The 23,553-nt window shown below is 35.4% G+C and overlaps 1 protein-coding gene across 2 annotated transcripts in view; it reads left to right on the forward strand.

Annotated features, from left to right (window-relative positions):
- The window catches only part of vcla (vinculin a), a 70,583-nt gene that overhangs the window by 16,044 nt on the left and 30,986 nt on the right, over window positions 1-23,553 (forward strand). For both annotated transcript variants that reach the window (XM_056470506.1, XM_056470507.1), the window contains exons 3-6: window positions 5,720-5,870; window positions 12,786-12,894; window positions 14,183-14,305; window positions 14,658-14,818. In XM_056470506.1, coding sequence (XP_056326481.1) covers window positions 5,720-5,870; window positions 12,786-12,894; window positions 14,183-14,305; window positions 14,658-14,818 — 544 coding nt within the window. The remainder of the gene's footprint in view (window positions 1-5,719; window positions 5,871-12,785; window positions 12,895-14,182; window positions 14,306-14,657; window positions 14,819-23,553) is intronic.

Below are 23,553 nucleotides of genomic sequence, written 5' to 3' on the forward strand. Positions count from 1 at the left end.
GTTTAATATTGATGTCTGTTTGTGACTGTCTCTCACCCTCCTAGTCATCCTTCTCTCCAATGCTTTAGTCAGAAAGTCACAGAGAACACAACAAGGTGCTTGTTCCTTTGTTCTTCACACCACAAAAGATAAAAGCGCTCAGAGAAATTAAATATCGTAAAAAGAATCATAATTACAGTTCTCGGTTTTTAATTGACAGATTGTAGAGTTTTTTCGGAGTAGATTTTTTTAGGAATATAAATGTAGTATCAGAGCAGAGCCTATTAATATTCGTGACCATTCCAAATATGATCAAAACCTATTTTATATTAATTTATGTGGTTATATTTGAGCTTATAACATGACTGTAATATTGATGATTATATCATGTAATATAAACATGATATAAATTGAACTTACCTAAGCTACATAAGGGTGTCACGGTGGTGCAGTGGGTAGCACAATCGCCTCACAGCAAGAAAGTTGCTGGTTTGAGCCTCGGCTTGGTCAGTTGACATTTCTGTGTAGAGTTTGCATGTTCTCCCCATGTTTACGTGGGTTTCCTCCGGGTGCTCTTTCCCCCACAGTCCAAAGACATGCAGCATAGGTGAATTTGGTAAGCTAAATTGTCCGTAATGTATGTGTGTGTGAATGAGAGTGTATGGCTGTTTCACAGTGATGAATTGCAGCTGGAAGGGCATCCGCTGCGTAAAACATATGCCGGATAAGTTGGCGGTTCATCCTGCTGTGGCGACCCCAGATTTATAAAGGGACTAAACTGAAAAGAAAATGAATGAATAAGTCACATAACTACAGTACTATGTAGTTATCAGAGAATTATTTAGAGAACAATTGAATAAATGCACTCTATGGCATATTTAATGTTACGAAAGTTACTCATTTGAGCAGTAAGTGATTAAAGGGCACCTATGATTAAAATAATCTTTTGTAAGCTGTTTGGACAGAACTGTATGTAGGTATGTGTCCACAGACATATTGGGGTGATATAAAGACAATAAGTCTCTTTTTTTAAAATTTCCTATGTTAAAATAGGACTCAAATCCCTCTCATTTTGAGGCCCATCGTAACATGATGTAGGTTTCTCCGCCGTCCGAATTGATTGACAGCAGTGTATTAACATGTCTCTGTAGTAACGCGTATAATCATATCAACAAGACAGGATGTGTGCAAAGCAAGTGGGATTAAAAGATCTGTTCAGCTCTCTGTGATCATCATCAAATGTGATCAAGAATGAGTTTTACAAGTTTAAAACATTTGTTAAACAGTGCATGTTTGTAATGAATTACAGCCTACCTGAGTATTGTTGCTGACCATGTCCATCCCTTCATGACCACAGTGTACCCATCTTCTGAGGCTACTTCCAGCAGGATAATGCACAATGTCATAAAGCGTGAATCATCTCACACTAGTTTCTTGAACATGACAATGAGTTCACTGTACTCAAATGGCCTCCACAGTCACCAGATCTCAATCCAATAGAGCACCTTTGGGATGTGGTGAAACGGGAGATTCACATCATGGATGTGCAGCTGACAGATCTGCAGCAACTACGTAATGCTATCATGTAAATATGGATTAAAGTCTCTGTGGAATATTTCCAGTACTATGTTGAATCTGTGCCATGAAGGATTCTGGTAGTTCTGAAGACAAAAGAGGGTCCAACCGGTAATACAGTGACCAGTGAGTGTGTTAATCTGGGGTCGCCACAGCCGAACTGCCAGTTTATCCAGCATGTTTCAGACAGCGGATGCCCTTCCAGCTGCAACCCAACACTGAGAAACACCCATACACTCTTGCAAACACTCACATACACTATGGCCAATTTAGCCTATTCAATTCACCTGTACCTTCCCAGAGATGGGTTGCATCTTAAAGGGCATCCGCTGTGTAAAACATATGCTGGATAAGTTGGTGGTTCATTCTGCTGTGGCGACCCCAGATTAATAAAGGGACTAAGCCGAAAAGAAAATGAATGAATGAATGAATTCACCTGAACTGCATGTCTTTGGACTGTGGGAGAAACCGGAGCACCCAGAGGAAACCCACGCGAACATGTGGAGGACATGCAAACTCCACACAGAAATGCCAACTGACCCAGCCGGGGCTTGAACCAGCGACCTTCGTGCTGCCCCACTGATTGCTTAATAACAGTTGATTACTTAATAACAGTTGTCATAAGCATGCATAAAATCTCATAAATATTCATGTGTCATATCATGATTATAAAGGATTCATGGCAGTCTTATGGGTGACTTAGGGTAAGGAGTATGATTTGGAGTATGGGATTTGTTTATCATTTTGTACATAATTTTAGTTATTTTATAGACACAAGGACCTATAGAAAACAAGCAGAAAGGTTTAGATAACAATAGGAAGGGCTATTGTTAGAGGATAAAGCTTAACAAACACTTTTATTGCTCTTGGCATGTTCCTTCTGCATAATTTGTGCTACTGATATATGAAAGATAAGTCAAATTGTGTTTCATATAAAGTGTGTGATTACCATAAAACAATCAGACTAGATCAAGCCTGTCGGATGAAGTGGAGAGTATCTATATGAATCTGAAATGAAGTGGCTGGGCAGATGGGCTTGCTTAAAGACCGCAAAAGCCTTAGCTGACACATTTGGCACCATAAACACAAGCTGGCAGAGGCTCATCAATCAGCACACATGTGGTCGGTGACAGGAAATGTGAGCTTGTCTATATATAGGCTGTGTTGTAAGCATTGACACCCGGTGGTGCCTCATACAGCGGGGAGTCTGCATAAGTGTGGGTCTCCACCGCAGGATAATGATCAAGAGAAACCTCCTCCTGAACACGTCATCATTCAACACTCCTGCAGGCCGTGTTTTAATTTCTATTAATACAGGGTTATCTAGTGTCTGAGACAAGATTTTCTACTCTGCTTTGCTGGAGAGCTTTGGAATTGTTTACTGCACTCTGTTCTGGGAATTGAGTGCTTAAATAATCTTGATCTGTGGTTTAATTGCAGTTAAAACAGTTAGGAATGGCAACTATTATTGGAGTCAGGCGTTACAGATTTTTTTCGAATATTCATATTAAAATAATATACAATATTCATTTAAATATATATGGTATAGGAGCATAATGTAATACAAAAATTGCAGGTTGGTACATAAAATTCCTCATATAAGTCATGGTGTGATAGAGTTTGCTACATTTTCACTGCACTCAGATGTTTGCTGTTTGTAAAACTACTGAAACAACACAAATCTAGAAATTTTTTGGAGCAACTTAATTGTTTTATGTTCAGTCTACTTAAATTTGCAAAAACGAGTAAGTTATGATTCTTTAAAGGTGCTGTATGTAAGTTTTTGACTCTTCTAAAGCATAAAAATACCATCATATGTTTGCAGATATTTAAGAAACATGCTAAGTAAGCATTCTTGTTTATCTAAAAAACAATGCTGAAGTCAGATATTCTGCTTTGAAAATGTGAGTTATGTGCCAGAACGCTGTCTTTGTTTTGGTTCTTTTAACACGCCCACTGCCACTTTAGCCAATTATCTTTCAGCACCCCAGGTTGCCTTGGTGGAAAACAGCTTATTTCATTCATTCATTCATTCATTCAGAAAGACTTTCACAAAGCATGTGCTCGTGATCAAAATGAGACTTCTGGTGGACAGTAGCAGACTCGGAAATGAGATGCAGATTCAGAGTTCCACATGAGGTTATTAAATAGAAAATAATACAAATATAACGAGTGTAAATATTAGGTGAGCAGGTTACATTGTAACCCCGTGTCCCAACAACACCCTACCTGCAGAGGCATAGCAGACCGCGTGATAAGGGGCCCCGCGTCACAACCCCCCCTCTTCACTATGTGATTGCTCTACCCCCCCCCCCCCCCCCCCTCCCCCCTCCCTTATTCAGTTTGTGGTCGTTTGTGCTCCTTTCAGTAGTATGGCAATATAAATGTCATGTAAAATGGCATTTAAACTTGCATTATTAGCATTTAACACTGAATAAAGCACACAAGGTTTACCTGAGGTGATCACAGTTTATCCTGTTGTTCACCTGTGAGAAATAGAAGCCATTTCTAATATATCATTTCGAGGTGTTGGTTACTACAAAACCTCCTTTTAATACGGAAAATATTTCTTCTATTGTGTGCTGTTACTTTTATTTAGAACACGGTTTAAATCAGTCTTTAGGCTCCATCGTCAGACTCGCTCCTTTGGTCCTCAATCTGGCAACCTGCGCTTGCATTTGTTTTGATCCAAGAATTTGATCCTAGTTCAACCACTGGGCGTCAATCTTACATACTGCACCTTTAATGTTGTCCTAATGCAAATCGATTGTGTGAAACCCAGCAGTGTGACTAGGGTATACTTCTTAGCAACATTGGTGTACTAATTTAATTGTTGCTTTGTCTTTAAATGAATTAAATTACAGTCTGCTTAAAAATACCAAACATATTCTGTGTACAATGCTGTAAACTATTACTTGGACATTACTAAAAATTAAAGGCTACAAATTACAACAGGGGGTGGCATGGTGGCTTAGTGGTTAGTACCATCGCCTCGCAGCAAGAAAGTCGCTGGTTTGAGTCCCAGCTAGGTCACTTGGCATTTTTGTGTGGAGTTTGCATGTTCTCCCCGTGTTGGCGTTGGCTTACTTTGAGTGCTCCGGTTTTCCCCACAGTCCAAAGACATGTGGTATATGAATTGGGTGGACAAAATTGGCCGTATGTGTGTGAATGTAAGAAAGTATGGGTGTTTCCCAGTACTGGGTTGTGGCTGGGAGGGCTGTGGTGCCCCCTGATAAATAAGGGGAAGAAAAATTAATGAATAAAGTTACAGCAGTGTATAAAACTGTTAAATTCAATTGTTGTTTATTTTGATAGTGTAATGATTAACAGTCAAACACAAAATTGTTACAAACATGTCCATTTCAAACATGACATTTTACTTTAAAATCCAATGATAAAAGTTCTAAAACAAATTAATGTAATGAATATATAAGTTAATATGGTGGAGATATTTTGAAAAATGCTCATTTCTAGAGTTCATTAGTAAATGAATGACTTGCCTGTGGGAAATTTAATGCTATGTGAGATTGTTTTTGAGCTGTTTTACTGATGAATTTCCACAGTTGAAATGAATGGGTTCACGCATTCTCTGCTACCTTTTGAACTAAGTCACCTATACATCAGTCAAATAGTCAAAACTATATTTTTAAATATATTGTCTGATGAAAATAGACATAATATAAAATATGAGACTATTCTATATAATGCCTGGTAGAGTTTTAATCATACATCAGATAAAGATTGAAAATTTGATCTTTGGGTTTAAGAGTCAATTTGAAATCAGAAGTTTCAAATTAAGTTCTGAATGGAAGAGTTTTATAAACTGAAGTTTACAACAAACTGAAATTCCTGTTAAAAAAGAATAAGACCACTATGGCTTTATTTTATTTTGCATATTCATAAATAGTTTTTGTTTTATTTACATTTTTTAAATCCAGTATAAAAAGCAGACTAACACTAAGTGGACTCTTTTATTATTTATATCTTTGGCAAATTCTTATTAAAGATAGTTTTATCCAATGAGCATTTTTTTTTGACTGGAAATGACCTGTGTGACTTTCTCCCAAAAGATAATAAGACAATGTACAAGAGGCATCATTATGGAAAAAAAACTAATCTCAGCTTTTATTTATAGTTTCAACTGCAAATTTTTTTTGTCTGTCAGGGTGGAGAACGCCTGTGCAAAGCTGGTGGAAGCGGCTCAGATGCTGAGAACAGACCCGTACTCTGTCCCGGCCCGTGATTACCTCATCGACGGCTCACGGGGAATCCTCTCAGGCACCTCAGACCTGCTGCTGACCTTCGATGAAGCCGAGGTATGAATAGGAATTATGTCTCAATGATAGTTTCAGTTGACGTTTCGTTTCATAGCCTACTTTAGATTCATATATCCTCACATTGACTGACACATTATAAACCTGTTTCTTAAGTTTTATATTTACCTTAAATTGTGTTGTTAGGAAGGCTAGGAATTGCATTGTATTGTAATATTTTTCCATGACAGTACTAAATAGATATAGATATAGGACTCTCATATTTATATTGACACTATTTTACGCAAAAAAGTAACTCAAAAGTAATATAACGCATGACTTTCCATAAAAAGTAACTAAGTAATGCGATTAGTTCAATTTTTGGGGGAGGAACTCAATATTGTAATGCACTACTAGTTACATATATATTATGTTTGGAGTCTGTGAATACCATAACAATCAAAGCAGCAGCAGCGTAGCAGATCTACTCCTCCAAGACCAAACAAATCAACATCGCCATATAAATATTCTTTACCATACTAAATCTCTTCGCGAGTTGTCATTATAGAAAGATGTTAATATTTTATCTTTGAGCTTTTTGATTATGATATGATGTTTTGATGTGAATATTGCTTGTGTTCTTTTAATGTAAAAACTCATTAGTTTCTATGTTGAATACCTATCTGAACAAAACAGACTGATTCGTAAAACATTTATTTCTGTCTACTGATTTATCAGTTCAAGGCACATCCTGAATTTCAATTATTCGGATCATCTATAGCTTTTTTTGGAGCAGAGTAAGTGTTGTTAATGTGCTGCGTTCCACATATCCAGCCTCCCCTGCGTGTTGACGTGTGGGCGCAGTATAATGAAGCTCATGCACACAGAGCACATGATCTGAGCAAAGCGTCTCGCACACTGTGTCTTCTCTCAGCACCAGTTACTTTTGAAGTTACTGCTCCTGCGGGTCACAAGATTTCACATCACAAGACAACACTGAAAACTGTAAATAGGCTCGTAATATACAGTGCCAACCATAACTGAGTACATCCTAGCAGCTTTTTCGGAGAGACATCCATCTTGATTTTAAATTAATACTCTTTTGGGATCCTGTTTAATGAGATATTTGTGCAAATGCAGTTTATTGGTTTTTACATTAGGGTACCAAAGGAAAAACTGGAACTGTTCAAACTAAATAATTTATGATCATGGTGCAAAAATAAGTACACCCCAATGAATGTGCTAAGAAAACATATAAAATAAAATGTCATCAATAAAAATCAAGGAAGCCATAAAAAAAGATTAGATTTAGTAAAATAAAGATGTTATATGACCACACTAAATAATAACAAAAAAAAATTACACTAATTACAATAAAATTTGTAACAAAACAGTGTCTTTCACTCAGTCAGGAAGGCTCTCAAAGCATGTGCCCACGATTGAAAATGTGACCTCCTGTGGACAGTAACTGCCCAGAACTGAGACGCAGATTCAGAGTTCCATGTAAGATGGTTATTAATAAGCAAATAATATAAATATTACATATGTAAACATTAGGTCGTGTAACCCCGTGTCCTAGCAACACACTACGTTATGAGCTTTGAAGTGATAAGCACTTTGGCTGTTTGCACCAGACGAAACACAAAAGAAATTTAAAATACAGCCATTAAGAAGCGCAGAATAGTGCACTTACTGCACTCCAGCGAAATGTTAAGGTTTATAATTAATACATATTAAACATCTTTAGCATTAATAAATGTACATGCTGAATGATTAATTTTTGTTGGCTTGCATAGAGTCACAGTTCTGAAGTTTAATTTCAAACGGTTTGTTTTATTTATTTTATTTATAAAATAAATAAAGGTGAACTATCTGCTGCTGCTTTCGGTAGTATGACAATAAATGTCATGTAAAATGGCATTCAACTCGCATTATTAGCATTTAACACTGAATAAAGCACATGAGGTGCACCTCATAGGGTATGATCATGAGGCGATTATAGTTCATCCTGTTGTTCACCTGTGAGAAAAAGAAGTCGTTTTTTAAAAATAGAAATTTCAGGTGTTCGTTAGGACAAAATCTCCTTGTAGTATGGAAAACATTTCTTCTATTGTGTGTCATTGCTTTTAGTTAGAAAGGGGTTCAAATCAGCCTTTAGGATTGTAAGTCAGGCACACTCACGTCAATCTGGCAACCTGCGCTTGGGTGCGCTCATCAGAGAAGGAGCCGAGTGAAAATGTGTTTTGATCCAGGAGTGCAATACCTAGTTCAACCACTGGGTGTCAAACTTACAAACTGCAAATTTAATGATTACTGTACTGTTATAACATGATCATAAATAACCTTTATAACACTGTAAAAAAAGTTGTAAAATTTATGGTAAAAAAAGAGCAGCTGTGGTTGTTTAATTGTTAACCATATCTCATTAATGTTTTTGTCATACACCACTATTTTGGAGTACTAACATTTACACAACATAACTTTGCAATAAAAATACAAAAACACATGTTCATAACTCAAGAGTAAATAAACAATAAAATAACCTATTTTAAAAAATAAATAAACACAAAAAGTAAATAAAATAAAAAGTAAATAAACTAAAACTAAACAAAAATTGTCAAAATAAAAAGCAAAAAAATTCCAGGCCATTAGAACTATTCTTTAACTCTGTTTAAGTCTAAAATTTCATTCTTAATGGTCTTAAAGGGTCTTAAAAAGTCTTAAATTTGACTTGATAAAACCTGCATAAACCCTGTCATAAGATTTGTAACGAACAGCCTTTGCAAACGAAGTCCATTTTCGTATACCTTTTTTTGTATTCGTTAAAAAGTCACAATCAGCTCTTTTGTAATCAAGGTAAAGGAATCCAAATTGAATCCAAAATTTTCATATACGTTTTTCTGTATTCGTTATCTTAAACTTTAATAATTCACAATAAATTACTGTTAACCAGGCTACAGATTTTTACTGTAGCATACTTACAGTTTTTTACCATTGAAATCGCAGACATTTTACAACGAATGTGTAAACTGAAATGAGGCATTTCCCAGAAAGCACAGGTTGTGTGCTGTGTATGTTATGTACTGGTAACTTGTTAGATCATCGGTTTGTGGTAAAAGCAAATGCTGAGCTCTATTAATAGAGCTGCTATCATCTTTCTCAAGGAGCTGTACGGTTCACAGGGCATTGAGTAAGCATGATGTTGTGGTACTATGGTTTTATGTGGGTTTTTGTTTGTGACTGAGGCCCACAGAATAAAATGCTAGTCATCAATTTATGTCACATGACTAAATATTACAACTGTCAATTCATAAAAAACAATCACGTTAGTCACAATAACGGACATTGAATAATCGTGTTTAATTGTGATTTTAAAATAAAGTATTTAACTGTAAATGTGCAGTGTTGAAATATAAAAGCAAACAGAAACAGATCCTCTAGTTTGATTATTATAATATTTTTCATAGCTTTTATTTTTAACACTTCTAAAGTCCCTATATTAGGTGTGCCCTTGATGTCTTGATCAATGATATTACCAGTGTTCATTCATTGTATTCTACCCTTATCTTACAATAACGGCAAGGGGTTAAACCTTAAATGATTAATTTGCGTTAAAGAAATATTAATGAATTTAAATTTGACAGCCCTATTAAACGTATATCACTGTTTTCAAGCACCTACAATGTACTGTATGTTTTCATAGTCCACAGTGACTTGTTAAGCATATTTAGCATAAAACATGTTAGCTGATTGCGCAGGACAAATGTGATGCCTCCATGTGGACCAAAAAGAAGCATGTTCACATGCATCTTGATCAGTGTAGATTCAGCCAGTGCCTAATGGGATAGTTCACAAAAAATGTATTCTGTCAACCTTTAATCACCCTTCAACTGTTTCAACCCTGCTTGAGTTTATTTTCTTCTGTTGTTTATTTCTTTTAAAGGTACACTGTAAATAATGCAAGCTTCCACACTATTCATTCATGCTGTCCCAACACAAATTAAGTTAACTTAACACTTTTAACAAATTTATGTGGATTGAACATAAAAAATTAAGTTGTCCCAATGAAATCTCAAGAATTGTGTTTAAAAAATATTTTTTGGAGTGTGTATAGAAGAATCTTGAAAACTGTTAGGCGTTGACTTCCATAGTAAATTTCTTTTTATTATGGACATTAATGGCTATTAGTTTCCAACACTCTTTAAAATGTATTCCATTGTGTTCAACAGGAGATGGATACTCAAACTGGTTTGGAACCACTGGAATGGGAGTAAATACTGAGTAAATGAACATTGGGTGAACTGTCCCTTTAAATCAGTAATTTTCAATTCAGAGCTGCACGATTAATCAAAAAATATCATGATCTCGATTCGATCCCCTAGATGATCTTAATCCAGCATTTCTACGATTCTGCCAATCATATTTTCATGTTCAGGAGAGAAGCATAAAGGCAGACGCACAAGTCCTCACATTGTTTTTTTATGCGTTGCTGAGCGACATTGACACCTCCAAATGTCGTTAAAAGTGTCACATACTGTATTTATAAGGTATAATTCACCCAAAAATGTCAATTTTGTATTCATGTAATGATGTATTCGCAACCGCGAAATCACACGTGACGTGAGCTGCTCACCGTGAGCTGTTACCAAAGAGAACCTTCATGCGTTTTTATTCATTTATTCATTTTCTTTTCGGCTTAGTCGCTTTATTAATCTATGGTCGCCACAGCGGACTGAACCGGCAACTTATACAGCATATGTTTTACGCAGCGGCGCCCTACTTCAGTGATCAGAACCTGCATAGGCTGTGAATAACAGGTTATAAAGTTGTAAATAACATTCAGTTTGTGGCACAGAGTGATCGTTTGGGAGCCGCGCAGGAAGTATGAACAGCACTTAGCAGTGAAAATGAAACCGAAAGCGTGCACATCGTTTAAATTATCATATCGCATTTTAGAGTTATGATTGTGACAAGCATTTAATATGTTTTTCTTTCATAGCGAACACAAAGAGTTGTGCATGAAAATAAATGTTTAACAGTGTCACTCAGAGGTGGGCAAACTCGGTCCTGGAGGGCCGGTGTCCTGCAGAGTTTAGCTCCAACTCTAATCAAACACACCTGCTTATAGATTCCTAGTGATCTTGAAGACACTGATTAGGATGTTCAGGTGTATTTGATTAGTATTGGAGCTAAACAATGCAGGACACCGGCCCTCCAGGACCAAGTTTGCCCACCCCTGGTATAACTACTAGCCTATAATGTTGAATATAATGCAAGAGGGAATCTGATAATGACAAATGTCTGATTTCACCAGTAGAAAAAAAGATCTAATAATGTTTTCAATGACAAATGACAAGCATATGTCTCAAACATAATAATTCAACTTCAGAATTCTGAATAATTGTATTCTGATGTCATCCCCTTACTGTGCATCAATGACCAGGACAAATTCAAAGTCTATTCAAAATTGAGCATTTTAACCAACAGTAGAGCTACACATAATATTATTGCTGCTGTTTTACCATATGTTTGAGAAATAACAATAATAATAGCCTACTCATATTAACCTTTACTTTACATGCACAGAATCATGACAAAATCGTGATCTTAATTTTAAGCAAAAAAATTGTGATTCTCATTTTAGCCAAAATCGTGCAGCTCTAGTCCACCGCCATCCCCCCCCCCCCCCCCCCCCCCCCCCCCACCCCCCCCCCCGGCCTTCACATTGGCTGTTTCTCAATTCCAAGAATGCAGAGAACAGACTCCCATTCTCGTAAAGACCGGTCTTGCCAAGTTATCTCGGAAAAACTAACTCAGGAGACTGCTAGAACGTGTCCTGTGAGAAATGAGATTCTGCGTTCTTCCCTGGTTGTTCCCGATGGTCACCTTCACGCGTTTTTATTCATTCATTCGTTTTCTTTTCAGCTTAGTCCCTTTATTAATCTGGGGTTGCCACAGCGGAATGAACCAGCAACTTATCCAGCATATGTTTTACGCAGCGGATTCCCTAACAGCTGCAGCCCATCACTGGGAAACACCCATACACACTCAATTGCACATATACACTACTGCATTTTTAGCTTACAGCACATGTATTTGGACTTGTGGGGGAAACCGGAGCACCCGGAGGAAACCCACGCGAACACAAGGAGAACATGCAAACTCCACACAGGTTCAAACCAGCGATCTTCTTGCTGTGAGGCGGTTGTGCTACTCACTGAGCCACCGAGTCTCTCCCTTCACGCGTTTTTAATGGAAAATTATTTAAACATTACATAATTCATACAACGATTTATTGTTTTCCCTTTTCACAATATATACTGTGCATAAAGACCTTACAAATATACATTGCTCAATACAAATAAAACTCATTTTAATACGAATTTCAGCAAATAAACACCCTTAATGTGTTATGCCTTTATTAAGATTTTCGTGGTAATGTTTACTTTTACCGTCTCATTTAGGGAAACTCCTGAGACAAATAAGTTATATCTCTAACCTTTATTAATAATTCTATATAAAATGCTGTGTTTCCCACCTCCTTTATTCAGCCGCAATGACTAATGAACCTTCTTAAGCGAGTTCTCAAGGGAACTTTTACGCGTCCTCTGTTCTTGCGGTCTTGAGTTTTGGCAGTTGATGATGACGTTACATGAGAACAAGAGGACGTTGAAGAAGGCATATTGAGAAACAGTCATTCTGTATGTTTTTCTTACTTGACTCACAAGGACCAGTTCATTGATCTCTCTGTTAACGAGTTGATGATCTGAATCAGGTGTGTTAAGAAAGCAAGACATACAATGGCTGCTCGTCTCACATACTGTTTTAGTGTACTATATAGTATGTAAGTATACGATTTTGGACACAGCCATAATGTTGAAGGGGGTTTGGGAAGGGGGGGTGACACAAACATCATTGGTTTGATTTCCAAGAAATGTTTGTACTGACAAACTTGTCTCTACTTTTGTGTTATTGTAGGTGCGTAAAATTATCCGCGTGTGTAAGGGCATCCTGGAGTACCTGACCGTTGCAGAGGTTGTGGAAACCATGGAGGACTTGATCACTTACACTAAAAACCTGGGACCAGGTACTTGTGTTAAACGTTTTTGTGTTTTTATTTCATCGTATTACAATTTTAAAGGATAAAGTTTAAAATAAAATAAAAAGGTTGACGATGTTGACATCTTGGCTCAACTGTTTGCATGAGTGATTGAATTATTAATTTCAGATGCCTTTGTTATTTATTACACCTTCTGAATGAAATGTTCATCAATGATTAACTGATTATTTTTACATCTCCGCTTTAAATGTTTTAGTTTGATGGTTGATTGTTGAATTTAAGTGACATTGCATCTACCTGCCAACTAATTTTCATTAGATTATAAGTAGACTGTTAGGTTGGGGTTAGGGTTAGTGTAAGTTGACATGTACTTGCAAAGTTTCTTATAGTCAGTTAAATGTCTGTTTGGTAGCAGTATCAACAGATATTAAGGAGACAGTCTACTAATACTCAAATGGACCATCAAGTGTTACTAATGTTTTTAATATATTTCTGTAGATTTGATCCTTTACAGTTACTAATAAACTTAATCAGTAATGTTATCCTGCTTTTAATCATATTTGATGCTTGGGAAAAATTTTATATTTAGGTTTTGCATACAAGTTTAAAGATATTAGAAGTTTATATGTTCACAGATTTTTTTTTTCATTCAGATTACCTATGTTGTTGCACTCACTTTAAAACAAATGTTTAAAACATCACGAAAGCCAGTAATATTTAGTGTATTTTTAATAGCACTGTTCAGATGCAATGTTTTACATTGGTAGATTTATTTCTTGCAGGACATTTCTTTGCGTACCTTTTTGATTTTTGTGTCAGGTACTTAATGTTTATACTGTCTCACTATAAATTTTTTTTTTATTATATAATGTAATTTTTCACACCTTTGACTTCTACATCATCATTAGGCATGGGCTGGTATAAGATTCTGATGGTATGATAACCTTGGATGAAAATAACACAGTTTCACAGTTTCGCTGTATTGTGATTTACTGCTCTAAAATATATTATTTTTAAATGTCTGAGTAAAAAACAAAAACATTTTTACATTTTGAACAAATCTGTTCAAAAACACAGATTTCATGACAATTAAAACAGCATCTTTGGATATTTTTCTGCTGGAAAACAAAAAAAAAACAAATAAATAAATCGTAAATAAAACAGTAAATAAAAAAATCATATATATACCTTATGAACTGTATAGCAGAAACTTTTGGCAGTTTTAAAACCTTCACTTTTCCAAAGCACAGTATACCTTGAAAACAGTTATCGTCCCATACCTAATCATCATTGCATTGGCTTGTGCATTTTTTAGGAATGACGAAGATGGCAAAGATGATCGACGAGCGACAGCAGGAACTCACACACCAAGAGCACCGTGTGATGTTGGTCACCTCCATGAACACAGTAAAGGAGCTGCTGCCCGTGCTCATATCAGGTCAGACACCAGCTGTGTGTGTGCTGCATGCAGTCTCCATGTGCCAGCCCGTTGATATGGCAACACTGATAATTGGAGCCATTTAACCGCCTTGCAGGGAGGGATAGATTTTCCCTTCATCCAGTTGGCTTTCTGCTGTTGGCTCAGCAATAAATAACCAGGTTGATGGCAGCTCATCTTCACACGCGAAAAGGCTTTTAATGCCGATGTTTGCAAATATGTCTACTCGCATAATGATAATTGGTTGCCTGATTTTTGCCCTCATCAAACATGAACTGCACTCTCATAAAATATAAAATAGTTTTAGATGAAACTGAGGACTAACAGATTTTGTTCTTTTGACATCCATCAGCCATTAAAATCTTTGTGACAACCAAGTGCACTAAGAGTCACGGTGTGGAGGAGGCCTTGAAGAACAGAAACTACACGTTTGATAAGATGACGGCTGAGATCAATGAGATAATCAGAGTGCTGCAGCTCACTTCATGGGACGAGGACGCCTGGGCAAATAAAGTATGAGCCTTATCACATACAGTGCATGCACACTGCTACAAGCCTATCTTTAACGGTTACAATAACCTACACTAGAATTGATGGCTCAGTCAACTCATTACTTTAACTTTTTTTTAGATTTTTAGAAACATGTCTTTTGGGGTAGAGAAGCAAACAATCCCATTCATTTTCTCCCATTTGATTTCTAATTATAATAAATCCACCTTTAAAGTCCATTTGGACATTTATGAATGTTAGTAAAAATGTAAAATTGTCATTTTAATTGAATATACTATTGTAGATAAAATTGTAATCAAAAAAATAGGTTATTTCTTAGAGCGATCAAATTTATAGCTACAATAACTCAACCTACTCAACAACTCACACCCTTATTTAGATTGAACACTTTGCAATACGATTTCAACAATAAGCAATAATGTGTCAAAATAACAGCCAATCAGAAGAGAGTGTGGGTAAGGTCACTCAGCAAGTGTACTGTACTTCTGCCTTTTACAGTACTCCAAAAAGTCAGTACAACACAAACTGATCAGCCTATACAATTTTTATGGAAGGCACTTGTTTTTTGAGATTAACATTTGTGTATGCTTTAATTTTTCAGATCTGAGATTAACATTTCATGAACAATGGTGTATGAATTCAGGTTCAAATATTATTACATTCTACAAAACACACTAAGCACCTTTATGTGTCAGCAGGAATGTAGCAGAAATAGAAAGAAGGCCAAAACTAAAATCCCTTGTGTGTCATTGTGGATGTTTCATTAGCACAAAACACTGTTTAACATGGAAAAATGTAGCAAAATTACCTCAAGGTTGCTATATATTATTGCTAATTTGAAATAATAGATTGAAACCTAATTTCAGCAGTTACTGTACGTGTGCATGCTGGCAACTTTTGTGTTCCCATTTAGTCATAACTTTACTGACCTAACTCCTAAACTTTTTGGGATGTGCTGATTTGTTGAAACACACTTATCCGTCTTTCGGATGAGATGTTAAACCGAGGTCCTGGCTCTCTGTGCTCATTAAAGATCCCATGGCACTTCTCATAAAGAGTAGAGGTGTAACCCTAGTGTCCTGGCCAAATTCACTCCATCGCCCCTTACAGATCATGACCTCTGTCGATATGAATTGGCTCTATCAATGTTTCTCCACTCCACCAATAGCTGGTGTGTAGTGAGTGCACTGGCGCCGTTGTCCTGTGGCTGCCGTCGCATCATCCAACAGGAAGCTGCACCTGCACACTGGTGGTGTTGTGGAGAGACCCCCTTCATGTTCAATAAATGCGCTATATAAATTGTTTTACATTAAAAGGGATTTAAACTTTTGCATCTGAAATCAAAAGTTTGATTGACAAAAAAAAAATCAGTAAGGACTTTCCATTAAAACGTAAGGACTTCTTTAGATGACACAAGGAAACATCTTCACTCATGTTTACATGTATCTATCATTATTAATAATTTCTTTAAAGCATTGTGTTGATTTTTACTACTGTTACTACTATCTACACTTAATGTACTTACAGACTATTAAATTCCAAACAAATATACATACAGACTGTAGTTATATGCTGCTGTCAATGTGATGAACATAAATAAATTGGCTACATTTATGCCCAGCCGCCCACTATGATATTAAACAAACAAGTGTGTGAGTAATATTTGATATAGCTTGGAGCGTGGAAGGAAAACTTCAGAGTTGTCAGAGTTTATTCTTAGAGCATCTGCTTATATCTGAACACACTTTGATTAAAGTAATGCAGTTAAGTTATTTACTGTGCGGACATAGACCACAGGGAAATTAGGAAATTCTTACGATTATGAGCTTAATTGCATTTGTTTGATTAAAGTAATGTATTTGAGGTAAAGTTTAATAAGTATATTGGCCAAATCTTATTATAACCATTATAACATTATAATTTATTAGAGTGCAAATTCACTTTACAGTCATGATGATTTAACCAGTTTAAGGCCACTTTGTATTTTGCAGTATTAGAAAGATCGGAAAAGGCTCATGCAAGTATTTACTCATACACTGAAAAAAAGCAAATTTTTATACTGGATTAACTGAAAAAATACGGTTTCTGATTATAACCTGGAATAAATTTGGTTTGTATTTCTTAACTCCAAATGTCGCTAGTTAACACAATCATTACATTTTTATTTATTTTTTTGATAATTATTTTTGCGGGGTTTTCACCTTTAATGTATAAGACAGTCGAGATTATTGACAGGAAAGCATGGGGAGCAGAGAAAAGGGAAGGATAGGCATAGGACCGCGAGTCAGGAATCGAACTCGGGTCGCCATAAGCACCGGAGTGCATGTGTCGACGTACTAACCACTACACCACTGGCGCCAACATTAAATTTTTTTTAACACATCCCATAATTTCTACCAAATGGTTGATAGTCAGTTTATGGTAAAAGTACCAGAATTAATACATACACATTATGAAAATCTGAAAAATATGAAGTGTATTTCAATTTATTTGAATTTATTTAATAATACATTTTTGAACACTAAATCATCCTTATTTTTTTAAGCATGCCATAAAATATTTCAGATTCTCATTTAACATCTTTTCTTTGTTGTTGTTGTTTTTTTTTTTACAATAAAACCAAAATCAAGTGTAGGAGTGCAACAGGATAATGTTTGTTTGAATTTTCTGTAAATCAACCATGCTGTTTGTGTAAACCATTATTTAAAGTAGTCATTTTTGCATGACTTAAAACAGTCAAAATATAGTCAACCATTTGGTAGAGCAGGCAGTTAAAGCAAAAAACTAACCCTAGATAAACGTAAAAACATTAGTTTTGCTCAAAGTAATATTTTTACTTCATATCATGTGACTACATGAAAACATTTACTGTTATTCAGGTTTTATGTATTTCTAATGTGTTTTGTGGTTGCCATCTTGCTTGACATTTAAAGCCATACTGAAAGCACCAACAGATAGTTTACCTCATTATTAAAAATAAAATAACTAACAAACGCATAGACTAACGTTAGATGTGTTTATTATAGATTAGTTCAAAGTACAATTTTACTTTTTGATTTATAAATAAATCAAATTATTTAATTACAGTAATAAAAGTTTCTTTAAATATGTAAGTTGAACCCAAATAATTGAATTAATTCATGGTCTATAAAAACAATATTTTGCCTTTGAGTGAATGTATTTTTTTCTTGGGCAGAATAAATATATAGATTCATATTAAATTACATTTTTTAGTTTAAACCAAGTCAAAATTATAATTTGAGGAAAATTTATACATTTTTTAAGTGGATCCAAAGCAAAATTATACTTTAATCAAAGGGTAAAAAGATAAATCCAAAATAAAAATCTATGTTGTAGCAAAGTAAAAATAAAACAATTAGTGGTCTATTTAGTAAACAATATTTTTATTTTGTAATAATTCTAATTATTTTTGATTTAGGATAAATACATTTTATAAATAAGTAAATCTAAATAAATCTAGGTTTTTAAAGTTTGAACTAAATAGTAATTACAGCATTACAATTTACAGTATTACAAATTACAGTAATTTTTTTAAAGTTGGTTTAAAGTATAATTTCTTTCAGTGAAGAAGATTTCTTTCCCATCAAAGAAATTAGGAAGGTGGTAAAAAGTGCTTAAAAACATATAAATGGAAATTTGTCTCCCTTGTCTACTTGTGATCTGATCAATCAAAACACATCTGATCGTCAGTAGTAAACGGCCTTACTCACAATACTGTTGTTTTATATACTTCTTCTCTGGTTATAATTAAGTCTTTTTTTACTTACAATCCCTTTCACAGTTTTTAATTACACTTGCCTTTTTTCAAGAGTTCTGGCTATTTTAGGTCATGGTTTGAAAATCTCTATTGAACAACAAAACATAAAGAAAATGAATGGGAACATACATGCCTGCTTAAAAAGGAAAAAACCTGCACTCCACTGAGACCTCTTGGTGTATCTTTGTTTTTCTCCCTGAATTAATCTGACACTCCCATCCTGCTAATGTAATAATAATCTCTTCCATTTCCAGCACTGTTCACAGTCAGACTCAAAATTCAATAACTATATGACGTAAAACACAGGCCTAATAACCAGCATAGACAGAACAAAACATCACCATATACATGCCATCAGAGTTTAAGAGTTAGTTTAATGATCTGCTTTTTAATATTTCATGACGTCTTCTGAATCATTTGATCGCTCTGTCTGACTGATGACACCCTTCGCTTGCTGAGCTTGCATATTTTATATTTCCATGAGAAATCACTCTTCTCCTGAGCTTTCATTTACTTTGCTGTCACCTCTGTTTTTTTTTGTTCGCCCCGATATAACTCTGTAAACATGCCTCTTTCTTTTTTGCTCTCTTTCTTTACTGTGTTCTTCCATTTTCCCCCTTCCTATAGAAGGTAAGCTTTCCTCTCTCCCGCTCTGTAATGCGACAAACTGCATGCCAGATTCTTGTGTTGCTAACGGTATTGTGTGTGATAGCATATTCATACTTGTTTTTGTTTTCACCCAATGTTTAATAGAAGCCTTTTCTTAGCCTGGCTTACCATTTTGTATGCTATATACATACACACACACACATATATATACGGGGTGCTGTATATCAGAGACCCAGCTATAAAAACAAACAAATAAATTGCAGTTGGAGAGGTTGTTTTCTGATGTGCCATGTAATGCTAGTGTGCCATCGCTCACCCTCCACATCCGCCTCCTTTTCAGTCTCACATCATCCCTCATTTAAACACCGTCTCACAGTGAATCACTTATGTCTGTCACTGAAAGTCACAGCCTGATGTCTGTCTTCATGACTGCCGCTCTAAACATAACCTGAATGCTGTTTTACCTGATCTACCAGATGCTTTGCTCTGTATGTCCTGATGCACAGCTCCTCCCACTTTTAACGATCCAATGAAATGGCTTGACGAGTGCAGCTTGCTTACATAGTCATCTATTTTCTGCTAAAATAGAGAAGTGGCTAGTTCTCATTTTCAATGAAGTGGCTTTGATTTGACTAGATTAGGATTAACAGAGAGTGGCTCAGTGGTTAGCACTGTTGCCTCACAGCAAGAATGTTGCTGGTTCGAGTCCCGACTGGGTCAGTTGGCATTTCTGTGTGGAGTTTGCATGTTCTCCCCATGTTCGTGTGGGATTCTTCCAGGTGCTCCAGTTTCCCCCACAGTCCAAAGACTGTGCTATAGGTGAATTGAATAAACTAAATTGGCCATCGTGTATGTGTGTAAATAAGTGTGTATTGGTGTTTCCCAGTACTGGGTTGAAGCTGGAGTGGCATCCACTACGTAAAACATATATTGGAATAGTTGGCAGTGTAGTCTTTCTTTAAAGGGCTCTAATTTTGGCCTTTTTACAAGATGTATAATAAGCTTTTTGTGTCCCTAGAATGTGTCTGTAAAGTTTGAGGTCAAAATACCCATCACATAGTTTATTATTTGTTGATTATTTGCACCGCTTACTGCTTCTTAAAATGCAAATGGATCATGGAGAGTTTTTAATCCCAGTTTCCTTGCAAATCCTGTCATTTGGGCATGATTAAGTACACACCTGTCGATCAAAATCATTGTGCAGGGAAAACTGCACGGCTACGTCACCTTGTGGTAGGCCTCAAGATCATTGGGATTTGGATCCTGTTTTAACATCAGGAAATTGTAAAAAAAAAAAGACAGAGTGAGACTTGTTGTGTTTACATTACTCCAATATGACTGTGGACACACTATACCTACATACGTTTCTGTCCAAACAGCTCCCAAAAGTAGATTTTGCTAGTTTTGTAGGAGTGTGTTTTTACTACACTATATTTATAGACCTGTAAATTCGTCAAAAATTATCAACATTTTTGTTAAATCTCTCTTAAAATAATTTTTAATGCATATAGTAAAGTCTGATTTATACTTCTGTGTCAAGTGATAGTCATACAGCACATACCTTGCAAGTAGCCAATGCCATTGTGGGCATTTATGCTTCTGCGCTCTGTCTGTGCTGCTCTGGCAATACAATTTAAGAAGCACTAGTTGGCAGTGGGGTCTCTATGTTCCACTGTGTTGAGTTTTTTCACCAGTTTTTTGAGATTATGCCAGAAATGCATGTGATCCCAACGTAGCAGTAGCTCAAACTCAAACATTCAGCAAAGAAAGAGGTGGGAACCCCCAAATGTCAACAACTTTAATCATAAATTAAACAAAAAACAAAAGGAGAATTGGGACTTGTTAAGCACTCACTCCATTGGCCCCGCCCACACTTATCACCACTACCAAGTCGACCAATCACAGATCTTTTGCTCTGAGTTGTTGCAATATGTAGTAGTTACATTTTTTGAAAGGTGCATGTCAGAGTCGTTGTATGCGACAACTGCGTTCTTTCCTACTATGTGCATTTGACACAAAAGTAAGAATTGGCCATTTAGAGTTAGATGTCAGATTTACTAACAGCTTTCGCCAATGCAAACCTTCTTTTGGTGTTAAAAATCTACTATTAGGATTTACTAAAAACATGCAGTGAATCATTAGTGCTGAAAAGCCACTAACACAGTTAATTTGGCAACTGACCTTGGATTTTCTTTTTAGTGTAAGAAACGTTTTAAACGAATTGTGACAAATGTTTTACTGTGGTTTGAAGTCAGTTTACTGTTTTTTGCATCATTATTAAAAACCTTCCAAAAGAAGCATGTTTTAACCTATTTTGCACCTGCTGTTAGCAGATAACACAAACTTTTTTATCAATGGCTCTGCTTGTTTGCAACTTAATATATATATATATATATATATATATATATATATATATATATATATATATATATATATATATATATATATATATATATATATATATATATATATATATATATATATATATATATATATATATATATATTAATTTGCACATTGTCAGTAGATCCTCTCAAATCTTTTCACCAACATCAACATTTTTATAGGATTGTGTTTTCAAATTTTTTAGCAAATGGTGGCGTGTGCTCAGAATATATGATAGAACATCATTGTTTGCCAATGAAAAAGTTATTATACTAATCATTCACATTGGTTATTGTTTTTGTTTTGTTAATTTTTCCATAAAAAGAAAAATCATCAAGTTTTAAATGTGTTCTAGTAGAGATATTATTACTCAATTTTTAATTTCATGCCTAATAAATCTATTTTAAAACAAAATACACATACAGTTGAAGTCAGAATTATTAGCCCCCCTGAATTCTTCACCCCCCTGTATATTTTTTCCCCAATTTCTGTTTAACAAAGGGAAGATCTTTTTCAACACATTTCTAAACATAATAGTTTTAATAACTCATTACTAATAACTGATTTTTTTTTATCTCTGCCATGATGACAGTAAATAATATTTTACTACATATTTTTCAAGACACTTCTATACAGCTTAAAGTGACATTTAAAGGCCTAATTAGGTTAATTAGACAAGTTAGGGTAATTATGCAATTTATTGTATAACAATGATTTATTCTGTAGACTATCCAAAAAAATATAGCTTAAAGGTCTAATAATTTTGACCTTAAAATGGTTTTTAAAAAATTAAAAACAGCTTTTATTCTAGCCAAAATAAAACAAATAAGACTTTCTCCAGAAGAAAAAAATATTATCAGACATTATTGTTAAAATTTCCTTGCTCTGTTAAACATCATTTAGGAAATATAAAAAAAAAAAAAAAACTAGAAATAATTCTAACTTCAACAGTATATTAGATATATAGATTGAATTTAGCGTTTCTGGCTAATATAAAAATTATTCTTTGATTATTATAGCTAGCAGCTAGCTCTCACATGGTCGCAAAGCAGGGCTGCGCCTGGTCAGTACCTGGATGGGAGACCACATGGGAAAGCTATGTTGCTGCCGGAAGTGGTGTTAGTGAGGCCAGCAGGGGCTACTCAACCTGCGGTCTGTGTGGGTCCTAACACCCCAGTATAGTGAAAGGGACACTATATTGTCAGTGAGTGCCATTTTTCGGATGAGACATTAAACCAAGGTCCCGACTCTGTGTGGTCATTAAAAATCCCAGGATGTCCTTCGAAAAGAGTATGGGTTTAACCCTGGCATCCTGGCCAAATGTCAATGGCCTCTGTCAATCATGGCTTCCTAACCATCCCCATATCATAATTGGCTACAGACTCTGTCTCCTCTCCACCAGTGAGCTGGTGTGTGGTGTGCGGTCTGGTGCAATATGGCTGCCGTTGCGTCATCCAGGTTGATGCTGCACACTGGTGGTGGATGAGGAGATTCTGCCAATGTGTAAAGCGCTTTGAGTGTCCAGAAATGTGCTATATAAATGTAAGGAATTATTATTATTATTATTATTATTATTATTATTATTATTATTATTATTATTATTATTACTATAATTATTCCTGCACAAATACAATTTCAGTGTTTTAAATGTAGCTACATTGAGCCCAATTGCTTTTGTATTGAGTAGACTGAATTGAAGAAATCACTTCTGACTCTGGCCTTCCCTGTGCTTCATGAATGACAAAAGAAAAGATGGATAGACGCACACATTGCTCGTCAACTCCTTCGAACACAAACACTCAAAACAAAGTCCATTTGCAGAGAATGATTTATGAAAGAAAGTGTATTTTCGAATTAATATCTGTATTCAGAAAATTGCTTTGTTTTGTTTTACATATTTAGTAATAGAAACTTTTACATTTATTAATGATTCTTTTAAACATAATTTAAAATCTTCACAAATCAA

Source organism: Danio aesculapii, chromosome 13 (genome assembly GCF_903798145.1).
Source record: "Danio aesculapii chromosome 13, fDanAes4.1, whole genome shotgun sequence".
Lineage (NCBI taxonomy): Eukaryota > Metazoa > Chordata > Actinopteri > Cypriniformes > Danionidae > Danio > Danio aesculapii.